The 22,641-nt window shown below is 39.8% G+C and overlaps 2 protein-coding genes across 4 annotated transcripts in view; both read left to right on the forward strand.

The window, feature by feature from the left end:
- The window catches only part of tcf3a (transcription factor 3a), a 33,392-nt gene extending 18,491 nt beyond the window's left edge, over nucleotides 1–14,901 (forward strand). Inside the window, exons 10-20 of one of the 3 annotated variants that reach the window (XM_050032487.1) lie at nucleotides 1,314–1,450; nucleotides 1,587–1,731; nucleotides 1,849–1,907; nucleotides 2,020–2,098; nucleotides 4,732–4,802; nucleotides 4,948–5,121; nucleotides 5,278–5,389; nucleotides 5,519–5,651; nucleotides 10,311–10,546; nucleotides 11,887–12,018; nucleotides 12,120–14,901. In XM_050032487.1, coding sequence (XP_049888444.1) covers nucleotides 1,314–1,450; nucleotides 1,587–1,731; nucleotides 1,849–1,907; nucleotides 2,020–2,098; nucleotides 4,732–4,802; nucleotides 4,948–5,121; nucleotides 5,278–5,389; nucleotides 5,519–5,651; nucleotides 10,311–10,546; nucleotides 11,887–12,011 — 1,271 coding nt within the window. In that variant the 3' untranslated portion in view covers nucleotides 12,012–12,018; nucleotides 12,120–14,901. Of the gene's footprint in view, nucleotides 1–1,313; nucleotides 1,451–1,586; nucleotides 1,732–1,848; nucleotides 1,908–2,019; nucleotides 2,099–4,731; nucleotides 4,803–4,947; nucleotides 5,122–5,277; nucleotides 5,390–5,518; nucleotides 5,652–7,971; nucleotides 8,211–10,310; nucleotides 10,547–11,886; nucleotides 12,019–12,119 lie in introns of all 3 variants that reach the window. The other 2 variants (XM_050032488.1, XM_050032486.1) reach the window with 2 other exon arrangements.
- A 999-nt stretch (nucleotides 14,902–15,900) lies between these two features.
- Nucleotides 15,901–20,082, forward strand: LOC126382568 (cytochrome b-c1 complex subunit 10). The gene is made up of 3 exons (XM_050032505.1): nucleotides 15,901–16,024; nucleotides 16,786–16,916; nucleotides 19,718–20,082. Exons 1-2 carry the CDS (start codon nucleotides 15,975–15,977, stop codon nucleotides 16,904–16,906), a joined length of 171 nt encoding a protein of 56 aa, XP_049888462.1. The 5' UTR covers nucleotides 15,901–15,974; the 3' UTR covers nucleotides 16,907–16,916; nucleotides 19,718–20,082.
- Nucleotides 20,083–22,641: the final 2,559 nt, after the last annotated feature.

Genomic DNA, 22,641 nt, shown 5'->3' on the forward strand with positions numbered 1-22,641 from the left:
CACACAGGACATTTGTGGATGACTCTTTGTATCTTTAGAGTACTGCCAACATTTTCTATTGCTGTAGCTTCCCGTTAAAACTGGCAAACATGAGTTAACTTTTTTTATGAAGTGGTCACAGGAAATGCATTTGTTACTAAGATTAGTGCTGCTGCTTTCATTCATAATAAATACATCTACAAAATATGATAACGGTAATTTCCAGCATTTGTTGATAGTGGATCAGTTTTGAAATATTGCGGGGAGTAATGGAATAAGAAAGAGCAGCTACAGTGTGATGAAGAGCTGCAGACGACATGCTGCACACCTCCGACTTTTTAGCAATTTAATCAATGCCTTTTCCTTCATTAGGCAAGGCAAGACAAATTTATCTATATAGTGCATTTCATGCCAAAAGGTACCTCAAAGTGCTTAACACATTATACAGGGAAAAGCACAAGTAACAAATTATAAAAACAATAAATGCAAGTAAGCAAAAGCACATAGACTAAAGACATTGACAGCAAACAGGTAATAGCACATAGAGTTAAAACAAAAACAGTAGAACAAGTCTCTAATCTTAGCTCATCTGGCCATTTGCTACACATTTGAGCAGCGTAGAAGCTAAAAGCAGCTTTGCCATGTTTAGTTTTGACTCTGGGAACAACCAGTTATCCAGAACCAGCCAATTTGAGAGGTCTATGAGGTTCGTCCTGGGTCAGGAGATCTGACAAGTATCTTGGACCCAAACCATGCAGTGATTTATGGACAAGCAATACAATTTTGAAGTTGATTCTGTGAGGAACCGTAGCCAGTGTAGTGATCTAAGAATGGGAGTTAAACACTGAGCCTTTTTTGGTCCTTTTTATAAACCTGGCAGCAGCATTTTGGATCAGCTGAAGCTGTCTGATTGCTACCCTCGGCAGACCTGTGAACAGACCAATGTAGTAGTCTCGTCTGCTAGAGATAAGGCATGTACAAGTTTCCTTAACATCATCAGGTTAGCTATCAGCTTGGAGTTTGAATCACAAATATTGCCAAATAGGTCTATCATCTGACTAGTAAAGAGAGCAAAATGACAGTGGAAGCGCTGGGCGAGTAATCTAATTGTTGTATGCCCAAACACCGTGTAACACCAGTAACACCGACTATCGCGGCAAGCCTAGTGAACACCCTGTGGTGCCCGGGTGCTGAATAGTGCATCACAGTTGAATGAAGTCATCACAGTAATGTGACATGTCTCATATGTGGCCTTCATTGTCCTCTCTTCTCCTGTGGCCTGTTATCCCTCACCCTTCTTGCTCCCCCCTCCTCTGCTGGATGTCCCCTGACAGAAGGCCTCCACCCGCCCTCTGATCCATGGGGCTCTGCCAGGTCGATGGTTCAGCCTGGTTATTCTGCCATGCTGAGCAACTCCCCCCATCTGAACCAGCATGCTCCCTTCACTGCCATCAACCCCCAAGACAGACTGGTGAGTTGTGGCTTCACACTTTGCTCTTGTTTATCTCTGAGGGCATAATGAGGTCTTTGACACTTTTTGACTAATGCATCAATGAGGGCTTCTGTCGGGTCGTGTATTTAAATCATTAAACATATTTGCTTCCCAGAAACGGCAGCCACTGCCCCTCTCTCCCCAAAACTACCCCATGCATGGCAGTGAAGTGAACGGGGCTCATCCCGCTGGTTTCCACTCTGGCCCCAGCAGCTTCGGAGTCCCCAGCCACACACCCCCGATGGCTGACACCATTATGGGTAAACCCTTTAGTGTGTGCTCTTTTCTTTGTGAAAAGTTTCATGCTATATTTACACGTAGCAGAATAATTATTGAACATGGGATTTAATTGAAATTCTTCTATTCTTCCCCAAAAGCCAATCGAGGCGCAGTACCTGGCAGTTCAGGTGATGAGATTGGAAAAGCCCTGGCATCTGTAAGTAGCAAGAGCCACAAGACTTTAAATGTTATATATTACCATAGCATAAAAATGTAAAGGAATAAGATGAACTTCATTTAAATTAAAAACAAATTCTTCCTGTGTCCAGATCTATCCTTCAGATCCACACAGTAACACCTTCCCTCCGTCTCCGTCTACTCCCTCTGGCTCTCCACAGGCTGTATCAGGTGAGGGGAAGCTCTAGTCATTTTTCACTGAGGCTTCAAAGTGAGCTGGTTCATTTGTAGTTTTATTCAGGTTCTTTCCTGTTGTGTAAGGGGATCATAAAATCTTAAAAATGCATTGTTGTTATTCTGACTAAGCCTCAACTGTTCACTTGACAGTGTAGCTCCATCTATTGGGTTAAAGGTGGAAGTAAAACATCATTTTAAAACTCATTACTTTTGTGTATTATGGGAGCTTTACTTTCTTGTGTGCAAATTCCATCACAATATGAATCATTATAATGAGTCAGACATATTACTCAGAACACATTACATGTCCCAGGAAGCCGGTCGCTGCTACTTGTTACGGGCCTGTCCAAAAGAAAATCCTTTTTGCACAAGTTTTATATTGAATTAGTGACTGTTTTTGTGACATAACTCACTTTTGACTGGGAACACTGACAAGCGATCATCTTAGCTGACAAGTCTAGGTAATGACCTACAAACAAAATGTCTCCACAGCATTATACTCAGAGCATGGCTGAGCCGCACACAGTTCAGGGTCACCCTTGATTTATCTGATTGGTTTGCATTAGGGATGCACCGAAATGAAAATTTGTGGCCGAAGCCGAATAATATTAAACGCTTGGCCGAATACCGAATACCGAATATTGTTGTTTGGTTTTTCATTAGTTTTTGCAGATGAACCCCCTCCAGATTAGTGTTGTCATGGTACCAAAATTGGGACCCACTGTACGATACCAATGAAAATATCATGGTTCTGAGTAGTATCACAATACCACAGCGAAAATGAGGCAGATGTGCCTTTTGTCATTTATAAAAAGATAAATCACTTTTCTATAATACATCAATGATATTTCAGTGGAATAAATTACTTATTGACTTATTCATACTTCAAAAACAGCATCAATAAGTGATTAACATAGGGGGGATCAAAATAAAATAAATAAATGAAATAAAAATCAACCAGCCACCCTCCTCCCCTTCATAAGTAAAGAACAGTCCCTAAAGTGCGGTGAGGTTTGTGGACCGTGAACGGCTTGTTTCTCCTCTGACAAGTCACATATCTGTGTTCGGCTGGCTCGGCTGTTCAGGTACTTTTGGGCAGTCATGACGCCGTTGCCGCTAAGCCTATGGCCGCCGTATTTGACAGGAATACATTACTGTCTGTGTCTGTGACCCCCGTTCAACCCACAATCGATGGGATTCGCCTTTTGTTTCTGCTGGTGGTTGAAATCTGTAGGCTGCTCGCACAGCGTGCTGAATGATTTAAGCCTATTTTGCTCGCTCAAAACTATTTTTAGTCGCAAATGCGAGCGCGGTGATGGATGGATCGCCACACTGCCGACATTTTACTCCGCCGGTCACGGCACGCTGTTTGATTGCGTTATCAAAACACGCCGCTATTATTCGGATGTGTGTTTTTTTGCAATATTCGGCCGAATATATTCGGTTACCAAATATTCGGTGCATCCCTAGTTTGCATAATATAAATAACCCAGATTGTTGTTTTTCAGTGACATTCTTCTTGTGCTGGCACTGAACAAACATAAAACAGAGATAACTTTGACATTCAAGACTGTCTTGACATTTAGGTCATCTGATTTAGCAGTGAGTTAGCTGTAAGAAAAGTTTCACCTATTAATGGAAATCTTTCCAAGATGCAATGGATACTTGTGGTGCTTCTATGTCCATGATTTTGTTGAAGTTTCTTTCATTTATTTTAAACATTTTTGGCAATTTTGAAAAGCGGACAGTAGCATATTTATTTGTACATACTGTAAATGGAAGTCATCAGCGTAACCTTCACTTGATCTTTCAAACAAACACACACACACACCATCCAAATATAACTTATGAGAGAGGAAGGGAGAATACAGAAAAAAAATGAAATAAAATGAGGGTGGGGTCACTTCCCCATTTGTCTCTACACTGAGTCCATGAGTAAGCTCATCACACATTTTATACATCAAGAAAACGGGGAAATTGAGGTAAGTATGATTCCAATAAAATAAATGACCTTACTTTAAAATTGTCTATTCAAGTCATACTTTGTCTAAGTAGCAATGACAAATTTAAGTTGAATATCTTATGTAATTGGATGTTTCATATCCCCATCACAGTGGTTTCACATGTTGAAAAGGTGCAGTCAAAAACACAGTTTCAGTCATCCCGTGTTTCATGTTCAACACATGATAAAAGCATCAGTGTGTTTAAAAAAAAGACATTTCTTTTGCATGTGTAGGGCTTAAAACAGCAAAACATGGACATAAAGTTCCGAATGTCTTTGACTGAGTATGCTGATATGATGTGTTAGTGTAAGGAGACCATGACTCAACAGCAATACCCAAGCTCAAGCCCCAGTTACATCGTCTACTCTGGTGTTTGAGAGTGAGACATGAAAAGCTTATTTTCAGGAGTGCTTCTTGTTGACCGACTCAGCGCTCACATGTCCCTGTGAACACGGGGGCGAGCAAAAACTGGAATATCCATTTGGAGATAAATGGAGTATCATCAAACATCCACTACAAAGTCTGGGGCATTACCTGTGTGTAATATGTACGTATCAGTTAATAGCTGGTGCAGTTAATAAGGGCACATGTACAAAGCAAAACCTTGTCATCTTTTTTGTCTAGGCTCTGCATCCCAGTGGACTCGATCCTCCGGCCAGGCCACACCTTCACCCAACTATGAGGTTCAGTCCATGGTGAGTCAACATGTCTTTTCTTTTCCACGCGAGGGAAGCAAGAAAAGTTTGTTGAAGTAAATACAAATGGAAATACAGGATGTAACAGTCACTCATGCATCACCTTCTACTGTCTCATTGTCCCATTATTCTTTACTCTCTGTAGCCGAGTAAAGTGGAGGACCGCCTGGATGAAGCCATCAATGTTCTTCAGCGTCACGCCAGTGGACAAGGAGGGCCAGGCCTGGCTGAAATGCACAGTCTGCTCTCGTCTGGTTTAGGGTTACCTCAAGCCTTCACCAGCGCAGCACTCGGATTGGCTGGTCGCCTGCCTGGACTGGTGAGATTAACAGTAGCAGCAAAGGAAATCTGTCTGCAAATGACTGAATGGAGTTTGATATTTTAAATGAATACCTGTTTTGTTGCTCTTATGCTACTTATGTACTACAAACGTCTGACAAGATTATTGAAACCCTGTTAAATTGTTGTCCTGAAGGTGTCAGGTCACCACGAGGACTCTGCAGGTCTGCCATCTAGTGGAGGACTAATGCATGGACACCACGGCCCCTCCTCTGTGCAGCCTGGCTCTCAGCCTGAAGGTTTCACCGGTGAGACTCACCATTTGTTCTTCCTGTCAGAGAAATAAGAACAAGTTTGGCATCACTGGATGTTAAGTAATATGTTTCGGTTCAGATTGTATCTTATTCAGTATCTTTGTGTCTGAACTCTCTGTGCAGGCCTGTCCAGTAGCCTCAGTCGCTCCAGTGGTTCTGACATCAAACGAGAGGATAAGGAGGACGATGAAAATTGCTCCATCACCGACAGGTCAGAGGACGAGAAAAAAGACATGAAGAACCGCATTCGAACAAGGTGCCTAAAACCTTTTATTCCCCACACATATTTATACTCCTCTATCATTGCATGAGATATTCCTGCTGTGGTCGAAGTTTAATATGTGTCAGGAAGAAATCTTTGAGCCTTTCTAGATACGATTCTCATTGATTTCTTATTTAATTAATAGACTTATGGGCACTAGTCATTAAGCTCAAAACATGCAATATATAATTTGGTTGTGCTCCAGCCTTTTCTTTTTTGGTATCGGAGACTGTTCAGTTATAAATATATTCTTGTTTCTAAATCTGTATTGGATTGTTAAGATTCATCATGTGTATGGAGGAAAGATCACAAGTAGGGGCTATCATTTACTTTTAAGTGGAAATGGAAGACTTAAGAAACTACATAACCAAAATACTGTATCCCATTTCAAATTTTGAATGCAGTAGAGTCCAAAAATATAATCCACATCCAAGAAAATTTAGCACTGAGTAAAAAGACCAACTTTTTATGTAAACCCGACGTCCATACAGATATAATATCTGTATCAGATATAAAGGTTAATGAACCACAGACAAAAGACGATTTCATAGCCAGTAATTGGAAGAAAATCTGGTTTTAAGAGTTAGAATACTTGAGCCAAAGAATGACCATTACTGGATCAGTAACTCACCGTGTGGTGCGTTGAATTTGTGAAGAAAGCTATTCTTTTCCAGTATTCCTCCACAGTGAACTAACAGTCCAACATAGGAGACATTCTATATAAACTGAAGTCATAGCGGTCCATATTTAACAACAGCAAAACTATATCAAAACATCACTTTACAAACTCTCAAACAACTTGTGCAGTATAATTCAAGTGTCCTTTATTCAGCCTTTTGCTCAGTGCTTCCCAAACACACAATATTTGTCAGGACAAACAGCCTTGTGCAGAAGAGTTGTGCACCTGGGCACATGTGTGCATTTGAACTCTGCTTAAGCGGAGCTTTAACACACTTGCGTGCCCAGGCAAGTTCAGGGTGCTCTACTTGTAGAAGGAGGTGTTTTATATTGAGACTTTTTAGTGAAAATACATGTGTTTGGGAATTAGTAGGGCTGGGCGATATGACCAAAATCTCATATCACAATACAGGTCATTTCATATCCCGATAACGATACATACCACATTTAGCACATTAGCACATTTTAATCCAATGAATCAAAAGTTGTCCCCACCCCACCCCCCTGGCATAAATGTGCCTCTGTGTGTGCTTTTACATAGCATGCAGGTGTTCCGGATTCAGAGGTGTGACGGGGATCAGACTGATCAGAGCTTTAAACTCTGCCATGAGGGAGTACAAAAACGTTACTAGGACGAGGGGAGGACATTTCTCCTCGTTTGATAACATTACGATGAGTCGGGCAACGATGAGGCTGTATTCAGCACCACCTGATTTGGTCTGAATATTGTCACCGTCTCGCTGCGTCTCTGCGGGGATGAGCCCTCAGTGCAGCGCAGCAGAGACAGACAGCGGTGGAGTTATATAAACTCATTATGTTACTGTAAGTGCCGTAAAAGCTTCTTGAATTAAAAAGCCACGAGGAGTAATTTATCAATGAGATCTGTGCAAAAGATGGACAGACTCCAAATGAAGAAAAATATTGCCGTAAAAAGTGTAATTTGCGTCACAACGATATAAACGATAGAGCAAAATATGAAACGATAGACATTTTTCTCTTGTCACACGATATATATCGTCATATCACACAGCCCTAGGAATTAGTGAGCAATCAACTGATTAAATGAGACTTGGATTATACTACATGCGTTGTAGTATATTGCTGTTGTTAAACATGGACCCCACGCCTTTTTAGATTTTCTGTTCAGGAGGCATGTGAGAAACAGTTTTCTTGGCAAATTCGAGGTCACAGGCATAGAGTAATTGATGCACAAATTGTTGGTGAAGTATTCCTTTAAACCAGATCAACACTTCACGAAATTGGACCTGAACTTTGAAGTAATAAAATCACAGCTATAAACACTGCTACAGTCAGTCACATTATCTCACATTTAAGTGTTTATCAGCAATATTTTCTGTTGATTCTTTACCAGCATTTTGACCACAGGAACCAAGTACAAATTTTGGTTCCTGTGCTGTTCTTCAGATGTGGATTCTGTTCCTCAGGCTCCATCATTCTGGTATCATTTGGTCAAAAACTGACAAAGTGCTGCGACCAAACGCTAATCTGACCCACCTCTGTAGCAGTGTTTGTTAGTGAAAATTTATTTTACACTATAATTAGGAATTTATTTTCAGTGAACTGTACCCATACTGTTGTTTCATTCCCTCCTCACCTGCCATTGGCTCTTCGCTAGTCTGGATGATGAGGAAGACGATGAAGATCTGCCAGTGGAGATTAAGGCTGAGCGGGAGAAAGTGAGGAGGATGGCAAACAACACCCGCGAACGGCTACGGGTGCGGGACATCAACGAGGCTTTTAAGGAGCTGGGCCGCATGTGTCAGCTCCATCTGAGCCACGAGAAACCGCAGACCAAATTGATCGTGCTGCAACAGGCCGTTAACGTTATTCTCAACCTGGAGCAGCAAGTTCGAGGTCAGTGGGTGTCCAGGGAGGAAGGAAGAGGAGGGGAAGGGCCTCTTTTGCAAAATAAAACTCTCACACAGCTTCACTTCCCAGCTCCCGACACGTCCTGTTAGGCATTATAAAACTTTGAAAAATTACTTGTGGTAATTCATGGCACTCCACTTGTGGTGGTAAACACATTACGCCTGCTAAATACCAGTGAGCACCTGTTTTAGGGGGGTTACTTTTAAAACATATACTTCTAAAGATTACTAAATACATGCACCTCTGTTATGTCTTGTGTGCTCGACTGAAGATGTAACCACTTTAAAGATCGGCAAGAACTTGCTATCTTTCGATCTTTGTGCTTTTTAAACCCAAAACTCATGTTTTATAATGTGACATTTACTGGAAATGACACACAATATAGCCAAAAGCAAATAGGTTGTTCTTAGCGATGGTTATTTACCAGAAACTTTAATCTCCCTGGTGATCTCCCTCAAACCAGCTGCCATCTTATTTAGGTTTTTGTTGTCAAATAAGGAGGTGTTGTGTCAATAACTCCTCATTTCACCTTCACAAATCAGCCGTTCTTTGTCCGTTGAGGAGCTTTATAAGTGAACGCCAGGAATAAATAGAAACAGGGCGTCTGACAAAATCGCTGCATCGCTCGTGGCCAGTTAGAACATTTCAATATAAAACAATGCAATCAAACACCTTGCATTCATTTAGGGCAGGGTGTCAAAGCAAATACTACAGAAACAAATAAAGCAATCCCTTCATGTAATCTATTTTTAAAGACAGTAGCTGTATTCAGAATACAGCTAAACCAAACGCCAGTGAGCGCTAGTTCATCCCAGAAATGATCCGCACAAAGAGGACACGGCATAAGGAAGTGAAGCTGTGTGACTGTTTTAAGACACGCCCATTCTCCACTTCATCTTCTAAGGTTTTCGTCCTCTGGTAACACATACAGGACGTCTACTTGTTCTGATGCAGTATGTGTTGCCTTGTCTTATAATTGGCTGTCTGTTTCCACTGTGTAAATGCTTACATGCCTCTGCCTCGCCCTCTGACTGTATTAACACATCTTTTAATGTGCTCATTTGCTTTTTCCTTCATCGAGCTTTTGTTAAACCACAAAGTCATTTTAATTTCTACGTTATTTCAGCATTAAGATGTCCTTTTCTTTTTTTTTTTTTTTTTTTTGTAAACCCTCCACTCATAGCATACCTGTCTGTTCACTGGCACCCCGGTTAGCATGAAAGCAGGGCTGTCTGTTGTCATGTGTATTAACCTGTCGCCAGCTTCGTTGCAGTGTTTCTGTGCCGCATGTCCCAGCCTTTGAGCATTAACCCTTTCATTTTTTTGCCACCCTGTTTTTTCGAGACCAACCTCTCCATTTCTCCACTCACTCCCCCGTCCTCTGTCATTTTCTTTTTACAGATATCAACAGTGACCTCCTCTTCCTCACACTCAGATAAATACATCTCCTGCTGCTGATGTATTTAACACGATGCCCTCAGTCTCTCCTCTTGGCTTTTTTTTCTCTGTGGCTCTTTCTATGTTGGCAGAGGGTTTTGCTTCCTCTCTCTCCCTTTCTCTCTCCCTCTTCATAACTTCTCTCATTCTGCTGGACAGTCACCATATCCCCTAAACTTCCATCCTGGACCCCAATGACCAAAAGAAATCATTGTTGGTTGGTTAGACTTCAGGACAGATCCATTAGACCTGGTCGCTCAGGTCGACTGTTGTATCTCGATCGTCAGTGTTCTTGGCTTGAGATCATTTAGAGTTAAACTTAAAGCTCTTGAGAACACATCCATTCATTTTTAGATGTATTATTTATCATTTTCATATTTTAGATGTACAAAAAACAGTTCCCACCCCTCCGCTCACTCTCCTGCAGCACAGCCCCACTCCACTGGGATCTTCTTCAGCAGTTCCACCTGTCTCATCTTGGGTAAAGAGCTTGAGGTCAGCATCATATATAGAGGAAGGAAGGCACACTAAGAGCTGTGTTACAGGTTTAAAAGAGTGTAACTGCAGTTGTAGCCTAGGTTCAGCAAGGGTTGTGATTTGGGTTTGTTAACCAGCCCCTCCAACCCCCACTTCTCCTCCTGGCTGCAGCGTTGTCTCGGTGACCGATGAGAACCTGACTGCCGAGGAGAAGGAGCAGAGGGAGCGCGAGCGCCGCCATGCTAACAACGCTAGGGAGAGGGTGCGCGTGCGCGACATTAACGAAGCCTTCAGAGAGCTGGGCAGGATGTGTCAGGTCCACCTGCAGAGCGACAAGGCCCAGACCAAGCTTATCATCCTGCAGCAGGCTGTCCAGGTCATAATGGGCCTGGAGAAGCAGGTGCGAGGTAGGTCAGCCAATACAGGAGGGTCTGATCCACATCAACCAACCAACCATCTCTTATCATAGCTGGACAAGTTGCCAGTCACTCACCTGTAGGAAAATCTCTCCTCTAATTTTGTTCTCACTTACTGTGAAGCCTTCACTCTCTCTTTGCTATTTGCTCGTATCACTTTGAGAAATGGAGGAGAAAGGGAGAATATCTGAGGAAGTATATCCCTGCTTTCTGCCAAACGCCTGCAATTTTCATCTTACTTCTCATTTTCCTGTCTTACCTTTCCCATTTTTTTGTTCTCCTTGTCTGTTACTGACTGTTTGTGCGCTCAAAACTCTGCTTTAATGTCTTGAAGGAGCAGTTTGTAAGATTCAGGGGGATTATGTGGCATCAAGTAGTGAGGATTGCAGATTGCAACCAACTGAAACTTCCTGGTTAGGAAGGAAACTCCTTCCTTCAGTGTTCATTGTTCGGGAAGTTGTTACTAGGAGCCGAATTATCCACAGAGGTCTCTTCCTCTCCAAAACATTTAGGCCAGGTGATTAAAACCGGTAAAAAGACTGAATAAAGCAGTTTGATGTTAAAAATCAGTGTTTTTCTGATACTGTTTGGCTCTTCACAGACAAACTCTAATGTGTGCTCACCTATTTTCTCTGGCAATTTAATCTGTGCTCATCTTATTTCTAATCCAGATGGGAGGTTTTTACCGTGAGCCAAATTATCCACAGAGGTCTTTTCCTCTCCAAAATAAACATACACATTGATTTAGACCAGTAAACACTGAATAAAGCAGTTTCACGTTGAAAATCAGTGTTTTTCTAATGGTGTTTGGCATGTCAGAGACAACCCGTTTTCCCAGCACTTGCTAACGCGTGCTCATGTTTTTTCCTTTGATAAATTAAGATCCAGACATTCAGGAGGTTTTTACCTGCAGCCGAATTATCAGCAGGGGTCTCCCCCTCTCCAAAACAAACAAACCTAGTGATTTAAACCAGTAAAAACGCTGAATAAAGCAGTTTCACGTTAAAGATAAGTGTTTTTCTAAAGCTGCTTATCACGGAGGGGCTTCTCACTACAGTGGCTGATGCAAATATTCAGGTGGCCCAATCTAGAGTGGGTGTTTGGTTTGCTCATTCTGGGCTAACGAAAACATGATTCTTATATTCTGGTGATTATAAACTAAGAAAAACACACTTATTATATTCCATTTCTGCCAGTATATCACCCTGAATCCTACAAACTGGACCTTTTAAAAAGATTCCTGAGGGTAAAGCATAGTGAGATAATCTCAAGACGTCCTGTTCTTCTTCCTTTACTGTGTCTAATCTCTGTGTTGATCCTTTTCCCCAAAGAGCGTAATTTGAACCCAAAGGCTGCCTGCCTCAAGAGGAGAGAGGAGGAGAAAGTTTCAGGCGTGGACCCCCAGATGCAGCTGGGTGGGGGGCACCCTGGTCTAGGAGGAGATGGACATATGTAACTCTCAGGTCAGTCTACAGGGTGTGCGCAGTGGGATTTGTGGTGCCTGAACAATAGCTTGGTTTCGTTTTGTGAAGATACTCATTGTCTTTTCTCTTCTCTCTTCCAGTTCCTGTTGATTGTACAGCCCTTAGAACACGTGGCCTTAATCTATCATTGTCATGCATCTCAGTGTGTGTTAATCAACTCTTGGAAAGCACACACGCACACACACCTCATTACTGACAAAGCAGGTGGCCACATTCCTGACTACGAATACAAAAGTAACAAGCACACTCTCGCAGAATGAGCGGAAACGTATTAACCTTAACGTGACAACACTTTGAACCGAGGACAGCGGTTTGGAGACGGCGGAAAATTGGATATGAGGACATTCTTACGATCGTGTTTTTGTAAGACACTTTGGAAAAATTGCTTTTACTTGTTGGGAGCAAAACTTGTTTGGATCAAATGAAACTTTTTGGATCAACTGCTTGTGTGAGCAGAGTTAGGGTTTGTATTGTTGGATGATTATTGGCATTCCCATCTGAAAAGCAGGTCTTACATTCTTCACAGGCAAAGAGGGACACTGGGTTTATGAACTCGTTAAAGCGTGCCCACAAGAGGCCTAATGCATAGTGTTTAAGATGAAATAGCCATCATTATTATTTCTCACGTGATGACTGAATTACAGAGGCAGGTTTGGAGACATCCAGCAACTAACTGGCAATCAGAGAGCTGACACCTTTTTTGTATTTCTGGATGTGTTTTTTAAATTTCTTGCTTTGGCTGAAAAGGTGCCACAGTCACTGACTCACACACACGTGGTGGGTTATTTTTTCTTTATTTTTAACTGTGGAGTCTTATCTCTTAAGTCCTGTACATCTGTTATGGTCACTGCCATGCAAGTGGAACGAAAAGACCGCCAGAGAGAGACCCTCCACTGACACAAATGCGAGCAAAGACTCGATACAGATCCAGGAACCACAGTGATGTTGACTCAAACGTGCACATCCTGACCGGTTGGACTCGAGCGTTCAGATGTCATCCTCACTGCTCAGCTCCATGATGAAGTCAGTCATTCTCAGCCTGCCCCTGTCACACCACACCTAAAGACTCTGTTACAGCATGGTGAACTTACTAAACTGAAGTCTCGGAGCGATTTGTGTCACATTTTGCCAGAAGACAGAAATAATTGAGTATTGAAAGGGATCATGAGTGTTCTGCTGCCCTGTAGAGAATTTACTCGCCATTGACGGACTTGTTTTGGTTGTTGCTGTGTGTTGAGAATTACGTGTTTTTGTTTTCCCCTTTTGAACAACTGCAAAGCCTGTTGTGAGGATCTTCCTTTTGTAGAATTGATTTACCTTTTTTTTTATTGTTTTATTTTTTACTTTGTAAAATAGTTGTATGAGTTTTGTTTTTATCATTTTGGAATGCTTTTTCTTTATTTTTTGTTTACATTGTTTAAATGTAACACGACTCTCGATTTTTAGATTCCAGGAACAAAGTGAGGTGTTTTTCTTTTCGTGCCAGGTGCTTAGAAATGTTAGAAATGACAAACTTATCTGGCTGTAACATCACATGTTGTGATATTGCTCTCTTTTAAAAAAAAAAAAAAAAAACACAATGCATGTTTCAACACAAAGCTGTCAGGCCAGTTGTAATTGGATGGTTCTGGTGTTTGCGACAGATTTTTTTTTCTTAAATGAAACAATATTTTTCTTCAGCACGCCCCCCTCTCCGCTCCCTGATGTCCAGCTCTCTGATGAGCGTGTTGATTAGTTTGAGGAAGGGGCAGCGGGGGCGGTCTGCACAATCTGCAACATAATTCACTGTTTCATTGTGATATGAAGCATAAAATGAATCAAATAGGGTGGCCTTAGTCATTTTCCTGACTTTGGGAGTTTTGATAATGGTTACTCACCAGTGCCTGAATACTTCTCTGCTACATGGTGGATGACGTTGCATTTGAGGATTTATAGGTTGTACCTTTTTATATTACAGATGTATAAAACATATATACTTCATCTGACAGTGTCTCAGAACATCTAAATGAAGAATTACACTCAGTGACGCTGACTGCTTCAGTGTCCGTGTCATTAAATGTAAGATGACTAATAACCAGGGGTCTCATTTATAAGAATACGTTGGATCTATACTAAAAATGTGCGTGCAACAACAATTTCTCCATCTGTGTCGCCATTTTCCCATCTCTAACTGTTTATAAGCATGGGTCAAAGCTTCTCCAATCAAGTCTGTTTTTATAGATCAAAACTCCTGCGTGGGAAGTGTCGCACGCAGTTTATAAATGAGACCCCTGGTGTTCAACTTTGACGCTGAAAACTACTTAAAATGTTTCATCTTTTATGTACTGATTTTGTTAAGTATAATTTTGTCCTTGACTGGCATGTGCATTGATATGTATGTACAGCTGTATGATACGTCAGCTTTGTCATTGTAAGCTGATACTGATATGTAACAGTATTTGGTTTTCTACCTGTCATGTTTTGTCACAGATCCCTCCCCGCGGATGAGCCCCAAGCATTACCTTTCAGTTACTCTAACCTTTCGGCAGAAAAAACGTGGTGTTTGTTGTGATATGAAAAATCTCTACTGAAGACTTGTACTTTTTATTTCTTTACATGAAAGTTTTTTCTGCAGTATCCGAGGATCAAATCATGCACCAGATATTTTTTTTGTTTTTAACAGAACCCTTTCTGTCCTTCACAACAGATGAACTGCTACAAATCTCTCTGTCTTCACTCATGTTTGGGGACAACATCTATGTAGGCTATGTCCTCAAAGTGCCTCCAGTTTCCTATTTTTTATATATAAAGTAGATATAGAGAACTGTTGTGTATATAACAGTAATGTAGCAATAAATGTGCCATTTTTAATAACAAACAAAATGTCTCTTTTTAAAACCAAGACATTTGAAAACACATATGTATTTTCCTTTTTGCAATGCAACCAGGTAGAGGTTGCTCCATTCAATGTTTTGTTTGTGAAATTGGGTTTACCCAGCCGGGACAGACCAGTTAGGTAGGCATGCTTTCACGGCAGCACCATAGCATGATTTGTCCACTGCGGGGCAGAAATTAGCTCCACTGTGAGCTCATCTTCCATCGCCACTAAAGCACACAGCACTCAGTTGAATACATATTGCACAAACCTGGCAGGAATACTGGGACTTAAGTGACACAGGAAGACATATTTACAGTATTTAAAAACATGCGGATGTTGGTGGAATATGGAGTAGAAGCCCCAAGAGAAGAGATGGTTATTCCCCATCTGAGAATATGACATACTGGATTTAATTAACTAAATAGATAGGCAAGAGCCCTCCTGGTATATTTACACACTATAATGACTGGAAAATGTCATAACTACTGATAGATGGCAACAGATGTGATGAAGACAGAAGGTAGTTAATAACAGCTTCCAGTCCAGCAGGTGGCAGTAATGCACGTAAAAACTAGTTTGCCAACCGCCATTAAAAGCGTATATATATATATATGTATGTATATATATATATATGTATCTTTTAAATTTATATCAAAATCTAATTTTATAAGGTTTTATAAATGTACATTTTTTTAAACAATATTGATAATTCTATATCGTAAATTTATATAAAGTAGAGTCTTCAGCCCTCCTATGCAGAAAAGCTACCTTGTTCGCTGTGTGTAAATTAATATTTGATACTTTAAATTAACACGCATATATGTAGAATAAAGCAGCATCTGGAATAATAATTAATAATATATTCTAAATTGGAATAATAAAGGTGTAACAAATGGGGAAACTCGGGAATAATGCTTCAAGCTGCTCCTCAGTTTTATCCATCGGACTTTTATTTTAGAGTAACCGGAAGTTACCCCACGCACATGCGCACTAGGCGTAATGAGCAAACTAGTACCGGAAGTTCTTCTAAACTCTTAAAGCGGCACGTCCAACGTCAGGAGGACATATTCCTGCCAAAATGATCAGTAAAGTGATCGGTGCGAAGTATGTAGCTATTGCTAAATCATGGTAAGATGTTTCTTTAATATCTTATTAGTAGTAAAAGGCGGGAATAAGTCAGACTTTTGTTAAACGGAGTCTCGATGTGTCCTTAGCTAACATTAGCTGTTAGCTTAGCCGAGGTCATTGCTTTGGGGACATGCTGACTTTAGCTACCTGGCAGCTAATCTCGGGCTAAAGATGCATAAAATGACCTTTATGAAGTAAGACACAAAGTCAGTGTTACCTTATCCCTCAGTGACTTTTTTCAGCATGACAGCAGAATGTGAATTTCATACATCTATTGTTCAGTTTGAATAGCTTTATGCTAATCAACTAGCCAGCTGATTCACTGATCTCTCCTAAAGGGCTGAAGCTATTGGTTTCGTTATTGATTATATAGATCCATTAATCGTTTTGTCCACAAGAATCAGTTATCAGGACAAATCAGTGTCCTTAAATCTGTGTTTTGTGTAACAAGCTATTAATGATGTGAAATTGTGTATTTGTATTTGTGAAGCTGTAGCCAGTAAATCTATTTATATTGTAACACAACAAGTATAATAATTGACTATAGAAGTTAAAGTTGCTCATTTCATGCATGCATTACTCAATAAGTTGTTCCAATACTTATCTCTTAAGGGGTAAACAAGGCGTGTGATATTTGCATGGATGTTTGTCCTTAAAATCAACATTTACATTCACTGAATTCAATTTGTTCTCAGATCATTTCATTCACCTTAATTTGAAGTAAAAGTTGCTTAATCTTGACAGTGTTGTTTGCTCCACAGGATCCCAACTCTGGCTGTATGGGGCACAGCTGGAGGTGTAGCTCTCGTCCACTTCACAGACTGGCGAGTGATATTGGATTATGTCCCCTACGTCAGCGGCAAATTCAAGAAGGACGAGTAGTGGCGCTCAGGTTAGTGTTTTGTGTAAGCATCATTATTTCTGCAGCCTCTGTGTCTTTTAAAGCCAGAAACAAGAACCTGACACTGCTGCATGTTGTACAATGGCCCCGCTCTGTTTTAACCTTTACATCTGAATTGCATTTACAGACTTCAAGAACTATTCAGACTCACATTTCTAACCTATTGCGTTAATTTAAAATGGTCTCTACCTATCTGTTTCTATTTATCTAGACAAAACAAGAAATATTTGAAAAGCAAACACATTTTTTAAATAGTTATAGTATTTTTTAGACCCTTTGTTCTATAACTCCATATTGATTACCGCTAACTTATGCATGCTTTAAAAAGGGCACACACCAGTCTACCTGCAGCATTAATGGTTATTGTGTAATTATTAAACTATGCAGAGAAATTCCGTGATGAGTCTTTTCACATACTACATGATTTAGGGGCATGGAAGATCTATTTCTCTGTTTACTATGGTGGCAGCACTGCGAGTGAACAGTTGCAAAATGACACCAAAGTGTAGCATTCTCCCACAGGCTGTGTGGAAACAGGGTCAGACCTGTGTACAGAGACCACAAGCGGCACTGGGGGAAGGTCTGCCCCTGTTACAGCAGATAACAAGTGTTGCCTGTGTAGCCACAGCCTGATACCAGCTTATGGCTCCATCTGATATAACTATATGTTGTCTAAAAACTATTAAATGCTTGTCAGACTCAGAGCCATACTGTTGCACTGGGTTACATACTCAATGTATTTGAACAAACACGACCAATGTTGGTTTTCCGAAATACCTCTGAGACTATAGACATCACTGCATACTCAGGGACACTATTTCTTATGCATGTTTTGCTACTTAAAAACCTAAGAGTTTGAGAGGGCAATATATTGATATTATAATAATTTTTTTTTTTTTTTAAGATATTTTTGGGGCATTTTTTGCCTTTAATGGACAGGACAGTTAAGTGTGAAGGGGGGGGAGAGAGAGAGGGAGAGACATGCAGCAAAGGGCCACAGGCTGGACTCGAACCCGGGCCGCTGCAACAACAGCCTTGTACATGGGGCGCCTGCTCTACCACTAAGCCACCGACACCCTGATATTATAATAAATTATCTGATTTGAGATATTTTATCTTAGATTTTGGATATTGTATTATCCTAAGTGTTTTAATTTCATGGTTTTAAGGCTGCATTTTAATCTTGAATCTTATGTAAATATTTTGTGAAATCACCAATAGTCAACCATACAGTGTCACTGCATTAACATCGAGGTATTCTGTCAAAGATATTATATTTGATTTTCTCCATATCGCCCAGCCCTAACTGAGTGCCAAAGAAAGTTGTAGCAATGGATTCTCTGAACATTTCTGCCTTTGTTAACATTGGGACTGTTGTGAAGAAGACATAACGTTACAGTGTCCCAGAAGTGGGAAAATTAGTCGACACAGTTTTTACAGTTAAACTACACATAAGTGTAATGAAACGAAATGTAAAAGAAGTCTGAATTATTCCCCAAAATTTGTAGTGTGGCAACCTAAAGCCATGATTATACTTGTGTAAGACAGCGTGGCATGGGCTTCAGGGTTTTTAAAGAATATGAAAACAAATTGGCTCTTTCTAACATCCTGAAATATTTATTTAAATTTATCTTTTTATATATATACATATATATATATATATATATATATATATATATATATATATATATATATACAGGATATAAGTCCTCCACACCAGACTGTCCAGCTATAACAAATAAATCATACAGCAAGACCACAATATACATGTTTTTATGACAATATTTATAACAACAAATAATCACAAATCAGCTTTAAAATTATACAAAATATCCTTTGTTGACCAGAGTGTATCCAGTCTGGTTTTAAAAAGAGTTAACTGAGGAGCCTGCACTACATCCTCTGGAAGCTCTTTCCATGTTTTTACTGCACAATGTGTGAGGAATTTTCTCTCTTTGCAGAAAAACACCCCAGTTGGAATCATTTTAATCATATATTTGGTAAACAAGCTTATAGATCTCAATCATGTCGTCTCTGTGTCATATTAAGAATGAATATTAATCCATTATTTTACTTCTTATTTGTTTGCTTTCATCAACATTTGTGGCAGTCATGTCTGAAAAACCCCACACACAGCAGGCATCTAGTTACAAACATTCAGAGGTGGATGTGATGACAAACACTGTGACAAGTTGCAGAGCCTTCGCACTTTGTGCAAATTACATGGTGAAGTTTTTGCTCACACACCCTTTCACTACGGCAAGCACAAACCTAGCTTTAGTCTCTACATCTCATTAGATACTAAGTGCCACATCTGGTAAAAACAAGAGGTGAATGTCACCTGGTTAACACCATTGATGTGATGAAACCTGATGAAACTGTAGGAAACCATCAGGACTGAGGGGACGATATCAGTGTGAAAGTCAGAGACTGTAAGCCAGGTAGTTTAAAGGTGTCAGGAGACCAGAATCCAGGACAGTGGCCTATTTTAAGACCACAAGTAGCAGCCTCTAATAAGACAGGCAAACCTTCGACCACTCTGCGACCTAGTTTTTTGGCTTGGAAATGTCAAAATTAAATCATGTGTTAACCCACAAAAATCAGAAAGTCTATGAACAGTGTTGGTTGTGGAGTGAGTTTTATATTGTGCTTTTAAGATAAAATACAGCAAACAGACAAATGTGCTTTCAGGTGTCACCTAAACAACATTTTTTCATCAGCTTTGATTAGTGTGTCACAGCAAAACCTCTTTTCTATTGTTCAAACTAATGACTTTGTTTTCCTCCGGTCAGGTCGCTGCTGTTTTTTACACAAAGACTTAAGTGATGAACAAAAAACGCTGCGGCTCGTACCTGGTGTGCCGGGCCACTGGAAGCTGTCATCTTCACCCTGCAGCTCGGTCAACATTGAACTGTTCACCATCATCATTCTCTGAAGTGCACTGGAGTTTGTCATTTCAACGTTCCTTCGGGGAAAACGTGGATGGAAGCAATATGAAAACGCCGATGATAAATGGACTTTGGTTTTGAGGGTCAGGTATTTATTTTAATCATCAGTCTGCTGTGGGTCAAACCTGATTCACGAATTGGAAAATCTGTCCGTCATGTCATACTGTAATTGTTTTGGAGAGAAGAAGTAAAGTATGAGTTGTGTCCTATGTTGTGATTGTGTTTAATTATTTCACTTGCAATTATTTAATGATTCAAGATCAAGTTTAAGTGTATTTGTATCCTAAATGAATGCAGTCCCATCAGTGGAGTTTGGCCACAGTTTGGCATGACTTAAAACTGGGTCGGTTCACTGAACGACATAATAATTAAAAATCCTGAATACAGCCTCTGATTTTTTTGGTATGTCTCTTGAGACCGCTGCTGATCATATTAAAATATAGGCTGTGTTAACAGAACTTAGTGATGAAAACAAATCCTTAAAACATCATAACACTTAACACAAATTAAAGGTCCCATATGATCCTCATTCTTAGGTCCATGCTTGAATCTGGGGTTTTTACTAGAACATGTTCACGTGATTTAATGTTCACAAAAACAATCTTTTTCTTAAAATGTCTGCCTGAATATACCGATATTTACCCACTGTCAGAAACGCGCCGGTTTAAGGCCTGTCTCTTTAAGCCTCCCTGCCAAAAAGCCCCGTCTGCTCTGATTGGTTCGCATGTCTGGGTCTTTAACATCTGCACTCGTGTCTCTGCACCCACATTGCAGCTGTTAAATAACTAAAACAAGCCGCAGTTTCCACCTTTATAGTATATTTGTGACATCACAACTTAGCAGAAGTCCTGATGGCTCATTTAAAGGCACAGTTGGTGAATACGGACTGTGTGCATTTCTTTGTGGATTGAGCGTTTCGGTTCTTTCACAGCATTTATAAAGCACCTATACCTGATATGGGGCTGGTGTGGCTACACATTTTGACAAAGGCCTGTCTCAGTTAGAGGCCTGGTCTGGTTATCAAATAGTTCATTTTTATAGAAGTTCTTTGGATATATAAAACCAGTTGCTGGCTACCCACTTGAGCTGTTAGCTGCTTCGATACACATACAAATATATATGTTTAAACTTTTGTCAATATAGAAATGCTACATATCGCTAGCTCGGTTATATTCTCCGCGATTCAATTCAATTCAATTGTTGTTAAATTACTGTTACTACAGTATGAGCACCAAAGAAGACAGTTATTCATTGAGGTTTACCGCCCTGGGAAACGAGAGAGATGAAAAAATAGTGGCGACTTCCTTACTCTTATTCCATCTAAGTTGTAAATATTGTTTCAACAGAATAAAGTGTTCTGCCAGTAATCATTGAGTGCCGTGAAACAAGTGTCATTAACTATCTCTGTTTTCGATGCACTGTCTCAGGGAGCTAGATCAAATAAATAATTCATGTTATTTGAAGTCTAGTTTTTATACAAGTAATATTCATACTAGTTACTCGTACTTTTCATCTTTGTAAAGGTCTGTCCCAAATATAAGCCTGTTGAGTTCAGTAATTTAAGCAAATAATAGCCCAGGCTACTAATAGAATTTTTACAGTAATCCTATCCTAAAACTCCTATCTTGAATTTTGATTTTAGATGGTGCGGCTACTTGTTTGGATTGTTTATCTGCATGAAAGAAAAGATAACATGTACTGTACTGTTCCCGATGAGACATTTCCTTGTGCAATAGTGCCAAACCCAGCTGTAATCATTATGAAGATGTGTCTGTGTGTACAAGGCTTAACATACTTTGTCAAGTTTAACGAAAGGTTACGACGGAGTTAAAGCATTTCCACAGATCTTGTACTTGTTGTAGAACGATCCTTCAAAGTAAATCTAAGGCAGTAATGTAAAATGACACCATCACTCTGTATTAGGTAGTATTAGGATTGAAATTACATAAAAAGTACATACATATAATCAGCAAAATATACTAAATATTAATATTTTTACTCACGCTGAATGATCCACTGATGGTGTTAAAAGTTGACTAAGCAGCATTTTAATGTAGCCAGTCAGCCAGTCTACTGTGCATAGTTTAACTTAGAATGTGTTGTTACCTGAGTTCAATTCAGTTTATTATTGTCATTCTATATACACCAGCATACAATGAACACAATGTTACTCACAAATCCAGACGCAGTAAAGAACATGTAGCTAACAAGACATTCAACATGGACAGGACAACATTAAAGTGTAATAAAGTGCATTGTAAATACTCATAAGAATAAAAACAGGTTAACGCAGAGGAATGAATATTGCATTCTTATTATACAGTGTTTATCATGCAATTACTCTGTGTGGAAAGTAGCTACAAATATCAAGGGTTAAAAAGTACCAATATTTCTCTACACTGTAGAAGTACAAAAGTATCTTAACTGCACTCAAATGTGGCACTTTAAAGTTATTTATCTTGAAATGAACAATTGCAGAGTAGTCATGGACACTGAAAAACTTGGGTCACAGACTCTCTTCAACGAGGCAATTTAAATATATATAAATAATAAAGTCGCAGTAGTAGAAACAAAAATAATTTAGATGTAAGTGCAAGTTAAAATAAAGGATAAAATATAAGGAAGTATGAAGTGATATAAATCAGTAGTTGCAAACATAGAATGTACACTCTAACAAAAAATGATGGGGTTAATTTATAACATTTAAAATAAAGGTTGACAGTTGACAACTTATTTTAGGAACTTGGTCAAAATCAAAAACATAGACA

Source organism: Epinephelus moara, chromosome 21 (genome assembly GCF_006386435.1).
Source record: "Epinephelus moara isolate mb chromosome 21, YSFRI_EMoa_1.0, whole genome shotgun sequence".
Lineage (NCBI taxonomy): Eukaryota > Metazoa > Chordata > Actinopteri > Perciformes > Serranidae > Epinephelus > Epinephelus moara.